Here is a 17,122-nt window from a genome sequence, read left to right on the forward strand (position 1 = left end):
CGCTAACTATTTTGGCTGGTTTTGTAATATTTCCTATTTGAAAATTATTCTAGCTTGCAGAAAATCAAAATTAAATCAAGACTAAATGAAAAGTTCTTTAGCAAATATATGCCACACTTGATTTCCTTTCTGAACTACATAGCCTGTGCTCTTTTTAATTCTCTCCATGAAGAATTTAGAGAAAAACCATTGCCTCACATATTACATTTTTTTTTTCCTGTTATTTTCCTGACTTTACTTTTTGTAAATCCTATATATGGTATAAAATTAGGTCCTGTTGAGGCAAAGATGTTGTATGTTTTCCAAAGTACAAGAATGAATAGCTTGTCTCATAACTTGTAGAACAGTGTGTAAGTGTTGTGTTCAATTACATACATTCAAGGCACATGACGGGGCAGCTGTGGCTCAGGTGGTAGAGCGGGTTAGCCACTAATAGCAGGATTAGCGGTTCGATTCCAGGCCCGCATGACTCCACATGCTGAAGTGTCCTTGGACAAGACACTGAACCCCAAGTTGCTCCTAATGGCAGGCTAGTGACTTGCATGGCAGCTCTGCCATCATTGTGTGTGTGTGTGTGTGTGTGTGTGTGTGTGTGTGTGTGTGTGTGTGTGTGTGTGTGAGTGTGTGAGTGTGAGAATGGGTGAATGAGACGCAGTGTAAAGGGCTTTGAATACCGCTAAGGTTAAAAGTAGAAGTGCAGACCATTTATCATTCATCATGATGTGCATGGGCTGTTTTGTGATTCGATTTTTTTTATGTCAATATTATGACTAATTTAGAGCTACTGTGTTTTGTGTCCTGATGCATTAGCCAACTTTCTGCAAAATGTGCAAAAAATGACACTATCAAAGGTGAAAATGTAAAGTTTTATTTTAAGAGGATTATTCTTTGCTGCATTAATGCAATGATTCGATTACATTAGGCATAATGATGTATACATAATGTTGTTACTTAAATATAGAATTATCTAAAGTTTAAGCTGTGGTATCAGTGTTGGATTTAATAGGCCTGGGAGACAAATATGTATATCTATACTATAAGTGCATGCAATATGTCTGTTTGCAGTTGGAGGAGAATATGTCGGAAGGTTCGCGTTTGACTCTGCAAATGACATGATCTTTATGGCTATTAAGGACAGTTTTGACCAAAACATGCCTTTTTCTCATACAGAGCACCTTTTAGGGATCTTATGACCATTAGTCATAAGATCCATTGAGAAAGCTGACATAAATGTGAGTATTTGGTGCCATCTTCTGATAACAAGTTATAACTGCTACTCTGTACATCTGTAAGATTCACATTCGCAACCATAATTTTAAAGCTATACAAAATAAGCATTAACTTATATTATTTGTTCTTCCTGTATTAACGTTTTAAGCAGTTATATGTATTAAGCAGTGTGTGTGTGTGTGTGTGTGTGTGTGTGTGTGTGTGTATATATATACTGTATATATATTTTTGTATAAAACAGTTTATACAAGAGTTTGGTAACAATTGGCCATATTTTGTGTTGTGTAGGTGAAAAGAAGTCACTGCAGCAAACAAACTCAAACTTGACATGTTTCTGCATTACAAATGTTGCATTGTATCATGTAATGTTATGCAATGCTCAAATACTATTTATTTTATGGGATTATCAGACAAATAATAATAAAAATGCAAGCATAACAAAGATTTAGATACCCTTCCAGTATATCAAAGTGTTCCAACTAATGTCTCATTGTCAGGGATTTTTATATTACAACAAGATGATGCTCTAAAATATACTTCAAAATCAATATATGGATAGATCTTAAATATGCACTACACACAATGAAACATGCATTTTACTGTAGCATTCTATAAAGAAGGATGAGAAAAATTCCTAAAGGAATAAGAACTGCTAGAAGCAACTAATGTTGGATTGCATCTGCCAAATGGCATGTTTATTAGTACTGACTGAACTGCTCAAACGGTTTACAACGTGAATGTGACTGATAGAGTGTCCAAACATTCAAATTTCACAAACAACATTTACTGCATTTTTAATTGTTTATATAAGTAATCATATCAATTTGTAATTGGGCTTTAAAGGTTTCAGATATAAGTTTACTATAATGTTCAGGGCAGTTAGCTTTGATTAACATTTAAACATTTGGCAGACGTTTTTCTCCAAAATAGCTAACAGTACATTCAAAGTTTACACTATATTATTTTGTGTTTCCTGAGTATCAAACCCAAGACCTTGGTGTTGTTGTGTGCAAAACCCGTAAGAACATAATTTGCCTGCGAAGAACATAATTTGTCACATTCCATGAACTGTCATTTTTTTTTCATACCTAATAAAACAAACCAAAGCATAGGGAAATAAACAGCTTTGGCCAAATAATTATTGTTAATTGGAAATAATTATGTGTTAATATATGTTAATTGCATTTTTTTTATACCAAATCAAGAGGAGGATCAACATATTACTCAATGAGCAATGGCTGTCAGTTTTCTGCATTTTGGCTTTTATGAACAACACAGTTTTTAGTTTCGGTACCGCCCTGTTTATTTGTTTTAAATTAAATGTATTTAGCCACAATGATCATTATGACTCATCGCATCCATTATTAGACCATGTTAATGAGCAATTAAAAGACTGTTCTGTTACAGTATATCCTAGCTACTACAATAAGCTATAGTGAAGCTTATAAATCCTTACACCAAATGCTTCTAAATTGCATTCTTAGAAATGCATGATTCTGCATTGAATGGAATCCAAGAAGCCATCTTTCAGTGAGAATTCAACAAAAAATTACAGCCGTCAGGACAAGCATGTGTCTCAGATCAGGTGATGATTTTCTTTTGTATGTTGATAATTTGCTGCAGCCTAAATCTTGTGATGGTACTCTGTTATGAATGCCTCTTGTATTTTAGGTATTTTCTTATTACACCAAATGGGATTAAGAACAGTATGTCCATTCATTCAGCTACATAATTACATTTTTTACTTAAAGTCTGATTAGAGTAACTTTAATTGAGTCACTCCTCCTTCTTTAGTGACTTGGAAAATAAGACACAGCCTGAAAAGAATACTGTGCCAAAGTCTCAGGAGTATCACCATCCGAAGAAACCAATATGAAACCTCAGATTATGCTTGCCTTGGTTCTTATGGGCATGTTAGCAATGCACTGTAAGTTTTGTGTGTTTGCATTTGATTATAGATTTCCTTTTATAATATGCATGTGGTTGTGTAAATCTGAAACTTTTCTTTGTATTTACATTCACGGGACAAAAATGCAAAAATAGACAGTTTTATTGTGATTTTAGTGGAAGTGACAGTAATATTCTGGAATTTCATTGGACAGAAGAACATTTTCTGCATACATCAGCTTGTATATTCTGCTCAATCCACTTTAGGCTTATTTTGCAAACTTTCATCTGTCAGTGTTGGTCTGTATGAAGTCAAAATATTTGGTTTTGGTTTTAGGCAAAGATGCTGAGGCTATATCATTTCCCTGGAGCTGCGCAAGCCTCAGTGGAGTTTGCCGACAAGGAGTGTGCCTTCCATCAGAGCTTTACTTTGGACCCTTAGGCTGTGGCAAGGGATTTCAGTAAGTTCTGATATACATTTAGGCCTGTGCATTATAACATAGCAATAGTCTGTCATGTCCATTGTATATACTGAGTAACTTCTTTAAATACATTAATATTTTTGTATGGTTCTTTGCAGATGCTGTGTATCACATTTTCTATGAGAAGTAAAAACATATCAGGCAGCACCAGTCGTTCCTAAAGAAGAGTCCACCATGTGAATCCAATCTGTTCTGTCATAATTCTTTTTTTTTTTTTTTTTTTTACTCAACCCATGCTTAAATGTTTTATTTAAGTTAAGTGCATGGAGATATGTGTCAGCGATGTCTTTGTGAAATCTGCATAGATATTATGCAAGGTTAATCTACTTTTAAATGCTTGTATGTATGTATAACACTGTCATCTAATACAGTAGCATCAGTTGTGTGTACAAGGATTTTGATTAGACCATCATGGTTAAGGAACAATACTGTTCATGACATACTGAAGATATGTCTACAGACATGATAATAAAAACATATTTTTGTCTGTACATTTAATTGCACTAATGGAGCAATAAAACAAACTGACCATTGTTTACCTCTTTGTAAATATGTAAATCTAAGCCTTTGAAACCTAATTCTTAATGATATTTTAATAAATCTTCATGTGTTTGTGCTATAGGATCACCTGAAAAGCTTGGAAGAAAACAAAAAGACATTCAAGTCTGCTGGGGAAAATAATACTAATACATTTTTATAATAATAATAGTAGATTACTATTTAAAAATAATGTATATATATTTTTTTTATACTTTTGGACACCAGTGTATGTATATATATGTATATATACATACACTGGTGGCTAAAAGTTTTAAATAATGTTCATATTTTGCTCTTATGGAAAGAAATGTATACTTTTATTCACCAAAGTGATATTCAACTGATCACAATGTATTTATTGTCAGGACAATAATAACATGAAAAATTACTATTACAATTTAAAAAAAAAAAAAAAAACATTCATAACTTCTTTAACTACTTCAAAGAGTTCTCATCCAAAAATCCTCCACGTGCTTTGCAGATCCTTGGCATTCTAGCTGTCACTTTGTCCAGATACTCAGGTGACATTTCACCCCACGCTTCCTGTAGCACTTGCCACTTGTCTTGTCAGTCACTTCTCATGTACCATAACACCAGAGATGTAATATGCATAATGCCATTCCAATGCATTCCAATGATCTCTTGTCCGGTGTCTGTGTTTCTTTGCCCACTCTAACCATTCCTTTTTGTTTTTCTGTTTCAAAAGTGTATTTTTCTTTGCAATTCTTCCCATAATGCCTGCACCCCTGAGTCTTCTCTTTTCTGTTGTTGGCATTTCAAGCATTTTATAGCCTTCATTCTTAAAAACAATGATTGACTGATGCGTTTCTAGAGAAAGTTTCTTTTTTTACATTTTTGACCTAATATTCTTAAGACATGCCAGTCTATCATACTGTGGCAACTCAAAAACAAACACAAAGACAATGTTAAGATTCATATAATGAACCACATAGCTTTCTTTTTTTTTTTTTAAACTGTGTTTGATATAATTGCAAGTGATTTTCTAGTACCAAATTAACAATTTAGCATGATTCCTCAAGGATAAGGTGTTGGAGTGATCGCTGCTGGAAATGAGGCCTGTCTAGATTTGATCAAAAATTACTCAAATAGTGATATTGCTGTTTTTTTACATCAGTGATGTCCTGATTATACTTTGTGATCAGTTGAATGCCATTTTGGTTAAAGTACCGATATCCTTCCAAAACAGCTAAATCTGACATTATTCCAAATTTTTGGTTGCCAGTATATATATATATATATATATATATATATATATATATATATATATATATATATATATATATATATATTAGGCTATATAAAACCAGCCTAAGCTCCTTAAGCTGGTCTCCCAGCCTGACCAGTTAAAAAGTTCCCAAACCCACTCTAAAACCAAACACCTAACCAGCTAAAACCAGCCAACCAATATAATAATAATAAATAAATACAAGTACAAAGTTAGTACATTAAGTATTAATGTAAATTAAAACCTAAGAAAATAAAATATATAATTTCATCTGGAATTTAAAACAACTGTGGAAAAAATACTGAACTTCTGTGTTGTACACATAATGAATAACTCATTTGACATTGGAGCTCCATTACTTGCACTAACTAACACGTACATAAAATGGTGAAGATTGTTTTGTGAAGTGACTCGACCAAGGAGCTAAAAACTCGCGCTGTTATTTGACACTCAAACCCACATGACCGGAAGTAAATACAGCTCCAGAGCAGTTCCCGCGTTTGATGAGTAGAAGCAAAAGCGTGAAACTGGATTTGCTGGAATTTTCGCAATGGATGACCTGTATTTAGACAACATAGACGAATTCGTCAATGACCAAAATAAGATCGTAAGTTGCTCTTTGCAATATTGTTTTTGCAACTAAAAGTGAGATGATTGATAAGATATTAAGCTAGCTTACATGTGACTATGTGCAACAACGTATAATGTTTACTTGCTTGTGCTTTATATTCGTAACGTAGTATGTTAAATGGCAACTTATTTTGGGATATCAAGTAGAAAATAATATCTTATGTGTTTGTAGATAAAATAGCATAGCTCATATCCATGCTGATAGACTGAACATCAGATAAAGCTGTTCTGCCATGACACATTATTTACATTTGTATTTATTCTTTGAACTAACGCTTTTTCTTAAGGGAATTGCTGTGCATTCAAATAATACGTGTTCCCTGTGTACGAGTATGTACAAGTAAAGTCAGTATTTATGTTTTAATTTTCTAGGTCACCTACAAATGGCTTAGTTTAACTCTTGGGGTCCATGTGAACACAGCCAAACAGTAAGCCCCGCCCTTTTTTAATTAATGTTAGTTTAAATATATTCAAGGAATTGGTCCTGATATGTTGACGGCATCAGTTTTCATGTGGTATCCTTGCAGAATGTTGTATCATTACTTGGAGCAGAAGCGCAAGGAAAGTTCAAAGACTCCCCTTCATGCCACCTACCTCATATCTGGCAAGTGTTCGGAGAATGGTAGCATGGTAAGGATGGAGATCCACCACAGAGGACTATTAATAGTAACAAAGTGATGTGTGGACTCACAATTTTAAGATCATGCTGTTGAAGTTGTTCCTTTCCTTTCAGTGCCATAAAGTGTCAGTTGTCCGAGAGGATAAGCTTGAGGGTAAGACTACCATTTTTAGTCTGTAAGTTTGAAAATATTTTCAGCTTCTGTCAGGTTATTCTGATCTCACATTTATGATGATTAACAAACCCTTTTTTGTAAACAGATGTAAAAGCAAAGATGGATGTGACCATCAGTGTGCATGTGTACAGTTTGCAGAGAGCAGAACTTAAGGATAGTGCTCCACTCTACAGTACAGATTATGACGCTGTTAAGGAGAACCTGAAAAACTGCAGCAAGTATGTAATCTGCACGAATCCCAACAAAAAGAGCAAGTTGCATCATTATTTAGTGATTGCATGCACAATATGGACTATTCCTCTGAAATGGTACTCAAACATCACGTTCCTCCTCTTGTCTTCAGGTACAGTGCCATACGCTGTGCTGCAGCCGTCCCTTTGTCATCTGCAGTGCTGCAGAGAGCTCAGGATTTAACCCCTCCAGCCCAAAAGGAGATCAGTAAACCTGGCTTGAGTGAAAATTCTTCTGCTACCTCCAAACCCAGTACTAAACAGGCATCAGGCATCATGGGCATGTTTGCAAGCAAAAATGCTGCCCGGAGCCAAGAATCCAGCAAAGAAGTGAAAACGGAGCAGAAAGATGATTCGTCTCTAGTAAGTGTGTAACTTAGAGGTTCTCAACCCTTTTTGGTCCATGACCCATAGTTTTGGTTCCAACATTTTTGGAAGCACACAAAATATTATTTTAAGATACTATTAATGAGATGCAGTTCATAGAAATCTCCTGCGAACCCATGTTTGAGGACTTATGGTATAACATAATGTTTTATTGTACATGGTACTCTAGATTGTTTTTCAATTCTTTTGTCATTTGTTATAGGTTGAAACATCAAATAAACAGCCATCCTCCAAAGCAAACCCAATGAGTAACTTTTTTGGAAAGTCTGCTCAAAGTAAGTATTCTCTGTTTTAACTGTCTGTTACAAAATTGAAGCAACACATGCAAAGTTCAAACAAACATTCTTACTGTGTGAAATTTAGAAAAGAGTGACGAAAAACCCAATAAAAGCATCAAAGAAGAGATAGATGTAGGCTCAACAACATCCACTACTGTGAGTATGAAACAGTCGCAGCCATCTCCCAAACCTGAGTGTGGCATTAAGGAGGAACAACCTAAGGTGTCCAACTCTCTGAAGGAAGAAACACAAGATAGTTGCAAGTAAGATGTATAAATTAATTTTTATACAATTCATAAATGCACTTTTGCTGGAAATGATGGCATACATTGGTTCCTAATGATCTCAAATTATTTTTGCAATTTCAACACACATTTGGTGACCAGAATTAATTCAGAATTAAACCAGCAGACCGCAACACAATTTTTAAAGCATCACAGAAAACCAGTAAAGTTTGACCCTATTGGGGAAGTGCAACCCTGCCCCGAACTCTCATGCTTGGCCGGAGCCATCTGGCCAATTACTGTCGGTCCCTGTGATGTTACAATTGCTCAAAGTGTGATGCAGACCCATTGTTTATATCAGGGGTTTGTCATTATCATTAGTAAATCATTACTCCTCTCGTTAATCATGAGCTGCTCTAAATGTTTGTCTCCTCTGATAAGTAAAACAAAGCGCTCTGAGCCTTTGGACAGTGAAGATGAGAAAATGGAAAGCCAACAGAAGAAGAGACGGAGGATAAAGAAGCCCCAGGCAGACAGCAGTGATGATGATGACGGTAGGAAAGCGATAGAGGGAGAAAAAACAAGAACAGAAGTTTGCGTCATGCTTTGCAAGTTTGAAGCAATCCAGATGAGGCACTCAGTGACCCAAAATGAAGAAAAACAAAGAAATGGTTCCCCCTCTGGGCAGAGCACTGAATGAAATATCAAAATTGCTCTCTGACAAACAAAAACTAATTGATAACATTCATTGTGTCTCTCTCTCTCTCTCTCTCTCTCTCTCTCTCTCTCTGTTTTAATACATATATACAGTATATGATATATCTCTTTGCTCACTCTTCTCTTCCAGTTGTTCCAGATTCTCCACCCCCTGTGCCTAATGTGCATACTCCCAGCCCAGAAGATCAAGTGAAGAGAGAGCCACACCAAGAAGTGAGTCACCAACCCTATATTAATTGTTAACTTTAGGGTTCCCACAGTCATGAAAATCCAGGAAATATGAAAATAAATGGCTTCTACTCAAGAGATGTACATATTTCTAAAACATTTTGTGTTACTTAATTTTCATTAAGGTGTAGAACACATAGGTATATCAGTTTTCAGATATTTTCATAATCGATCGTAGTGGAATTTAACGATCAATTAATCGATTAATCATTAACGTTAATATCGCAAAACACAAGTGGAGGACTCCAAATAATATGTGCATGTAGCCTACTGTTTAAGTATAATTTAAATGAATACACTTAAAAAATGCACGTGTTGGCATTTTCCTCTTAAAATATTCATTGTTCAATGTTTTTAAATACAGTTGGGCTATGTTTACTTCGAATTTTGGAATTGTTTAATTACTGTAAATGAAATACTGTAAGAAGTAACTTCTGTCTTAAGATACTTAAGGTATAGCTATAATTTAAATACATATTTGAGTTCATTAAAACTTAACATTGTGGATCGTGGGATATTTCAGATCTTTGGAGTTATTTATTTTTTTATTAGAAATTAAGTCAAATTGTAATACGCTGCATAAACACAGTACATAACATATGCTACTGCTTCTCTGGTGATAATGTGATGTCAGCTGAATGTACCTTGTGCTTTCCCGGTGATCGTTGAATTAATTATAGGTTAGGCTCTAATGAGGAGATCAACAGTGCTTGTTATCATATTTTATTTTAACACACTATCACGGTGTGTGTTAATTTATAGAGAAACACACGATCCAACATTGTTTACATTGAGCCTGTGTAGCTGTGGCTTCTTCTGTGATTTAAATAAGTATCATGCAGCATGCAGGTGACTGTATAGACAGCCTATTCAACATCTGCTGTCATGATTACTTCGCATTTGTCTTGAAATGAAGTACTTGGTGATCGATTAGCTTTAATCGATCAAATTATTAATGACAATTAATCTATTTCCGATTAATCATTAACATCCCTAACACAAAATATACATTTTAAGATGAACTTGGAGTTACATCAATTAAATAAATAATCATGACTTCCTTGAACAACTTTAGCTTACAAATCTAGAAAATTAAGATTTTAAATACCGTATTTTCTAGACTAAGTTGCTTTTTTTTTTCATCATCTTCAAGGTCCTAAATTTGATAGTCAGAAGTGACTTGTATACATAATTTTTACGTAATTTTTGATGATGAGTGTTTAAACGCACGCACACCAAAACACGTTTTCTTACACACAAACAGATGAAAACATGATGGTAAAATGATTTTGAAGTTGCCTATTCAGAGTATTTTGCATTTACAAATTATTTTATGCAGCAGTTTTAATATTTTGTCCATCATAACATTGTCCTAACAAACTCTTGACCGCTGTCAAATGCATTTCTTCACATGCCCATAAAATAATTTTTCATCACACACAGTAATTAAACTGTATAAATAGTGCACAGCAAACAGGGTTTCAAATATCGGAATTATTCACAGATAGACAGTCGCTAACATTAATGAATAGAATACAACAGGCATTTTCTGTTACTCACAGACTAAAATCTGTTTATTTGTATACAGCATAGTTACAAATGACAGATGTGGCTTATTTGTTACATATATATTTTTCATGAAACACAAACATTATATGAAAAACTGTCATAGATGATTAATTCTCTCGATTAAAATAACCCTGAAAAGACTATGATACATGAGTAAATCCTGAGGGAATGTCCATGGAGGGAATCTTGATGTGCTGCTGAACATTACAAAGATGTTGGGCGGCTGCATGCAACCTCTGCCAGTGTTACTTTATCAAAGTCTTTCAAGCAAGTCAGTCCACTGTCTGCCATCTTTGGAATGCTGTCAGGAGGCTTCCAGTCATGCCAGTTCAGCTCTTAGCAAAAAATCTCAGCAATGGTTGGTCAGGGGGCTTGGGTAGCTCAGCGAGTATTGAGGCTGACTACCACACCTGGAGTCACGAGTTTGAATCCAGGGTGTGCTGAGTGACTCTCAGCCAGGTCTCCCAAGTAACCAAATTGGCCCGGATGCTAGGGAGGGTAGAGTCACATTGGGTAACACCCTTGTGGTCACGATTAGTGATTCTCTCTCTCAATGGTACGTTGTGTCTGGATCACGGTGAATAGCATGAGTCTCCCCATGCTGTGAGTCTCTGTGGTGTCATGCCACAAAGACCTATTAAGCAGTGGAAATTGGGCATGCCAAATTGAGAAAAAACAATGGTTGGTCAAAATTACCATATTTCAAATCAGCAAGAATATCTGACAATACTGGTATCATAAATTGTGAATTTTCTTTTTTTATATATACCTCATATTATGCTAAAAAAAACAAAATTTTCCTGGCTTGTATAGCTAATGTGCATGCTCGTTCTAGAGTTGATTGACCGGTGATGTCTGTATCTAAAAGTGATTGGCTCTTTTAACTGTAAGGTGGGACTTTTCTACATCTGTTGACTGTTGGGTGCTCAGAGCTCCTTGGTTGAGCATTCCAATTTCTCCCATCTTATCTCATTTTATATACAGATGTGACTTATTTGTGTTTTTTTTGCTCCCAACAGCATGATTTTGACCATTTATTTCCAGATAATACAATACTGCTAACTCAAACAGTCAAGTACAAAACTGAGGTTGTGGGAAATACCCATAAGCCCTTGCACTTGAATAATTTAAGCATGTTTCTTCGATCAAAAGAAAACTTATGTGGGCATTTAAGGGTGCTTTCACCCTAGCACTTTTGGTGCTCACCCGGGGTCGAATGATGTCAAAGTTCGGTTTGTTTGGATAATGTGTGAATGCTGTTTCTGAACTCTGGTGCACACCTGCGAACCACACCCAGGTCTGCTTGTTAAGGTTGTCTGGGTATGGTTCCTGTAAACTTCAGTACGGTTCACTGCTGATATGAACACAATCATACCAAATGAGTTAACCACTTGTTATGATGTTCATTTGCGTCTTTGCAGGCTTCCGATCGCAATTATTATGGTATCATAAATTTCTGCTACCTGCTTGTGTCCAAATTCACTGCCTTCAGAGAGCAGCTCACATTCTTCACGTCTTGCATTGCATCTGCGGGCTCGTGGCAGACAAACGCTAATATTCATCACATCATTGCACATTCAATTTGTTTGCTGGACAACACAAATGTTGTTCTGTGCATGGCAAGTTTTCGTGGTAAATCCAAAGAGACAAACATTAATACTTCACTTAAAACAGTGAAGTCTTCTACTTTTACATGATAATAAAATAATGTAAAGGTCATGGTAATTAATTGGGAAGCCTGTAACTTTCTCTTTCTACACTCCCACTGTTAATCTAGGATATGCATACTATAGGATAAACACACACAAACAGCAGGCATTTTCTCCCAGCACAATTTAAGGATGGGTGTTGAGGGGCAAATTACCAACCCGCACTCTGCTCTGCTCTCATGACCTTGTCAACTTTTAGCAAATATACAAGCCATTCATTTAGACATATCTCACTGTATTTTTGCAAGTGTGTGTCAAAAATATGACCCTGGCAGCCTGTCAGGGTGTTTGTAGTACAGATGAGGTCATGTGTGTGTCACATGTGCATATCCATCTAGAGTTAACTGACATATAATCAGTCTCAGAGATCGGCTTATACCAACATTTTTGTGTGCTCAACAAAGAAACAGACACCCCAATCAGAATCTTGTGTTTGTCTGTAGCATATTTGTATATTTTCTTAATTGCTATTGATTGTGGATTTGCCTTGTTCAGGAGAGCTCTGAGGTCAAGAGGAGGAAAAGGAGGCGTGTATTGAAGTCCCGCACATTTGTTGATGAAGAAGGCTCCTTTGGTAGGCAACATTTAATTTAATAATTTCCACATGTACTTTCTTATGGATCACCAAGGTCATTAATATAAAATGCTAATGATTTTGTACATTTAAAATGTGTTTGTGAAAGGGAAATAATAAAAAAAGCCCCAACTAATGTGGAACAGTATTTCACTGATATAAAGAAACAACACCCACTACATAAAAAACATATGTCGCACATATACAGCAGACTATTGCTTGATTCAACAGATAATACGTTCCATATTAAAACAAAGTGGGAGTTTGAAATGAATGATCATATAGAGGATGAGACTTGGGTAAACGTATGCACAGGATGTCATAAGGGCATCCACAATCATAACTGGAAAGAGTTTGACTGGAAAACGAAAAATCAGGTTTTTTAGAACACCACAGGTGATATCAAAATTTGTGGATAATTTGTGGAAGCAGAGAAATGTTGGAGGGAGTGTGGGAAAGTAGGAGACCACACACACACATATTGTGGGAATGTCCAAAATTAGTTACATTTTGGCAAGGGGTTAAGGATGAGATTACGAAAATTATGCATCTAGATCTGCCTTTTACTCCCTTGTATTTTTTGCTTGAAGGAATACCCCAAGATTTTTGTAGTCAAAACCAGAGATAACTGCATGTCCTCCTCCTATGTGCACGAAAAACCATTACAATTAATTGGATGAAGCCACACCCATCAAAAATGAGTCAATGGAGAGAAAAACTTGTATCTATTTATAGAATGGAACATATGATTGCCCAACTCCAACTGAAACTGGACACTTTCATACAAAGGTGGACACCTATTAGTATATACATTGAGGCATTGAAGGTGAACTGACTGGTGTGAAACTTTTAATTATTCCATGTTGTTAAAAAAAAAAAAGGGGATATATATATATATATATATATATATATGTTTGTTTTTTTTATCTCTCTATTTTTATTTTACTATAGTGTTTTATGTATTTTTTGTATTTTCTTTTTCATTTTATTTAGGCCACCGTGGTTGTCAAGGAATGTTTAGTTTGTTGTTGTAATTTGTTAAAATATATAAAAATAAAGTTAAAAAAAAAATTATAAAATAAAATGTGTTTGTTCTAGTATATTAAATAGTCTCTACATGCATGGCTGTAGTACAATTACGCTCTAGCACACGGTTTAAAAACGCATATCTGCTGAAAGAAAAACTTAAATCGAAGTCATATCATCAACATACCGAGTGCATTGACACTATTTGTGAAACTTGTCTGTTCTTTCCAGATTATTTTTGACCTTATGGTCATGTGGTGGAAGTCTTTGTATTCAAAGACCAAAAAGCAGGAATGTTTGTGCACCATAAGGGTTATTAATATGACTTGTGTGCTAGATTCCAAGTCTTCTGAAGCCATACAATAGCTTCTGTTAGAACAGACTGAAATGTACATCGTCATTTACAGAAAATCTTGATATCTGGTTCTGAATGATAACTAATTCTCGGTTCCCAACCCTAAAGGCAAGGCTCTTCAAGTTGCTTCAAGAAGAGTGCCTCCTAGAGTCACCTAGATTTTTGATAAGTAACCAAAAGCAGTGACTTTGGAAGGAAATAACCGTTGTGCTTCTTGACTGTGACTCTCTCACAAAGTTAATAACTCATTTGTCTGTTTTACTAGTTACAGAGAAGGGTTATGTGAGTGAGTCTTACTCTGAGAGTGAAGAGTCTGAACCCAACAGTCAAGCCAAGGACACAAGCTCACTCAAGCAGTCATTTGGAAAAAGAGAAGACGAGAAAAAAGAAAAGCGTCAGAAGAAGACCACTGTGGCTAATAAAACAACAAAACAGCCATCCATCATGGGATTTTTTCAGAAGAAATGAATTTTGCCTTTCATGAGCTTTTAAGCAATTAGTTCTCAGTAGTGACCTACCCACATTGTTTCCCATGAACCACAGATTATAAACAGGATATATATCATCTTTCACTGAAATGCTCTTCAGAGATGAGACCAGAGTAGATTTCTGCTTCTACTTCATATCAGAATTTTATATGCTGAACTTCAGTCCTGGGACTGTTGTGATGGTGTGTTGTAGTCTGTAAATTAAGTGGTCTTTCCTTGCAAATTTGTGTTACGTAACTGCTTTGTGGAATGAATTTTCAAAAGATTGTGAATTCGTTTTTTTGTCAATGTTTATGACCATTTAATGTTTCTGAATAATGTTTCTGAATAATAAATCAAAGATAGTAATATTTTTCCTCTTGTTTGTATGGGTTTTATTTAAAAGAAATGTTTAGCCAGGAATTTTTCTTTCTTTAGTTATTAAGCCAAGTGCATTTAAAAAACGCTGTTATTGAATAACAGAAAATTGTAGATTTCAAAAAGAATTCTAGCAAATAATGTGTTTTTGCTAAACACAAGTCGTTTTCTACTTTGCTCTTCATATTTCTACATGACAGTCTCTGGCACCACAGTTGCATTGATCTTTGAGATTTTGATATATCAAAATAAAAATAAAATGTGTGTGGAATGGCATGCCTCAGGAAATGCATATCAAGATCAGGCAAAGCTCTTCTGATCTGGTGCCACATACATGAAATTGAGCATTTTGTTCCAAAGCATTTCCGAGAAGGAAAAGCTACTAACCTTGGGTTTCAGTTTGTGTTTTTAAAGTCAGCATTGTTCAAGAATAGGTTGTGTCTTACTGTACTATAAAACATTTATATTGTGCTTTCAAACCTGAGGTCTGGATAAGAAATCTTCTGACTTTTGTCCCATTTCCTAGGTTGGTACAGTAAAATATTCTGAAAGTGTTCTACATTGATGCTTACCTAACAATAATGATGTTATCCAACTGCATTCTGTGATGGAAAGCAATTTTGTTTGTTTTGCAGTTAGGTATTTACTAGTAGTTTCCTTTGCATACCCCTTGCAGGTCTCTCTCTGGGCACTCAGACATAGACTGGGGTGATGCGCCTGTCCTGGATAACTTATAAAACCGACATTTGAAATTGCAGGTGCCTCCTTGTCTCTGAGAAAACCTTTTTCTCGATTGCATAGCTGTTGGAAAAATGGACCATACTTTTAGCTCGACGATGATACAGTGCGAGTTACTGTTTCCAGGTTCACCTTCATTCTTCCAAGGTGCACTTGCTCAGCTACCTGTTGGTAATTTTAATCCTTATGATTTATGGAGACAAATGGAAAAAGATTTTATGTGAACCAATAAAATACTGTTATAAGAATGGAACATTACCTGTGACAGGTTGAGAAATGTACTACCTGAACTCTCCCCTTGAGAAAACTATTATTGGATTGATAGTGAAGTTGTGTTCACAGAATAGACTCTGGAGGGTGATAAAGGAATGTTCAAGGTTCAGTACAAGTTAAACCAGAGATTATTTAGCGAGACGGACCACTTCTATTTAAATGAATGGGTGCACACTGGTCAACAGATGTAGAAAGGAAGTCTCACCTTTCAGGTTAAAGGCCCAATCACCTTCTTGATAGGCATCGCCTGACTCGCTAACGCTCATGCACATTAGCAATACAAGCCAGGGAAATTGCGTGATTTAGCGTAATAGGAGGTCAAGAAGCACAATTTAAGATTCCAATATTATCATATTTTATTGATTATTTGAAATATGTTCTTTGAAAGTAATCTTGACCGACCGTTTTTTGGGATTTCAGTGTCCCCCCCATTCAAGTAGATAGAAGCCGCACTGCCATGACTGGAAATAGCCTCCGGAGAACGTTCCAAAGATGGCCGACAGTGGACTGACTTTGGTTAAACTCAAACAACAGCATTTGTGGCATGATTTTCAACTCATCCCTCGTTTAATCGTTAAAATACACACAGTTTCAAAAGTATGGCCAAAACATGTAAACATTCAACATGCTTTTAGTGTGATATAATAATAGATTTATCACCTGTACCTCCTATAAAGGGTTCACTAGAATTAAGTCATAATAACAAAGTTGTATACAACTTAACACAAGATAATTAGGACACACTAAATTCATGTTCATGTATCATGTATGTTGTAAGGTAGTTCGATGGAGAGGAGGCGGCTAGAACCGGCTTGACAATGTAAATAATATTTTAATTATAAACTTAAACAAAAGACACATGACGGACATGTCCGTAAATTATCTCTCTCTCGTCACACCACCGTCTGCCATCGGCCTTTATCCCTCTCGGAGGCTTAATTAGCCTGATAAGGGGCCGGGTGTGTAGAATTACAACCTGGCCCCGCAATCCGCCCTGCCACGTATGTAAATTGATTTTGTCTTGTAGCTATACCTTTGAAATGGTATTTATTTTAATGTTTATAGACTAGCTCTATTCACCTCCATTACAAGTGCCTTAATGTAACCGTGATTTTTGCCTTTTTTAAATAAACAAGGTGAACTTTAATTTTAATATAAAT

At 35.6% G+C, this 17,122-nt stretch overlaps 2 protein-coding genes across 3 annotated transcripts; both read left to right on the forward strand.

The window, feature by feature from the left end:
* Window positions 1-3,024: 3,024 nt before the first annotated feature.
* Window positions 3,025-4,151, forward strand: defbl1 (defensin, beta-like 1). Its single transcript, XM_052100499.1, has 3 exons — window positions 3,025-3,157; window positions 3,455-3,578; window positions 3,698-4,151. Exons 1-3 carry the CDS (start codon window positions 3,103-3,105, stop codon window positions 3,720-3,722), a joined length of 204 nt encoding a protein of 67 aa, XP_051956459.1. The 5' UTR covers window positions 3,025-3,102; the 3' UTR covers window positions 3,723-4,151.
* A 1,711-nt stretch (window positions 4,152-5,862) lies between these two features.
* Window positions 5,863-14,940, forward strand: pold3 (polymerase (DNA-directed), delta 3, accessory subunit). 2 transcript variants are annotated; one of them, XM_052100572.1, is made up of 12 exons: window positions 5,863-5,992; window positions 6,388-6,443; window positions 6,543-6,645; window positions 6,749-6,788; window positions 6,895-7,027; window positions 7,153-7,402; window positions 7,629-7,701; window positions 7,790-7,967; window positions 8,370-8,482; window positions 8,776-8,858; window positions 12,647-12,725; window positions 14,372-14,939. In XM_052100572.1, the coding sequence occupies exons 1-12, from the start codon at window positions 5,936-5,938 to the stop codon at window positions 14,572-14,574; spliced, it is 1,368 nt and encodes a 455-aa protein (XP_051956532.1). In that variant the 5' UTR covers window positions 5,863-5,935; the 3' UTR covers window positions 14,575-14,939. The 2 variants fall into 2 exon arrangements, with proteins under 2 accessions (XP_051956532.1, XP_051956534.1); XM_052100574.1 differs by lacking the exons at window positions 5,863-5,992; window positions 6,388-6,443 and having other exon boundaries at window positions 6,579-6,645; window positions 6,749-6,810; window positions 14,372-14,940.
* Window positions 14,941-17,122: the final 2,182 nt, after the last annotated feature.

The sequence above is a fragment of the Xyrauchen texanus genome, chromosome 31 (assembly GCF_025860055.1).
Source record: "Xyrauchen texanus isolate HMW12.3.18 chromosome 31, RBS_HiC_50CHRs, whole genome shotgun sequence".
Lineage (NCBI taxonomy): Eukaryota > Metazoa > Chordata > Actinopteri > Cypriniformes > Catostomidae > Xyrauchen > Xyrauchen texanus.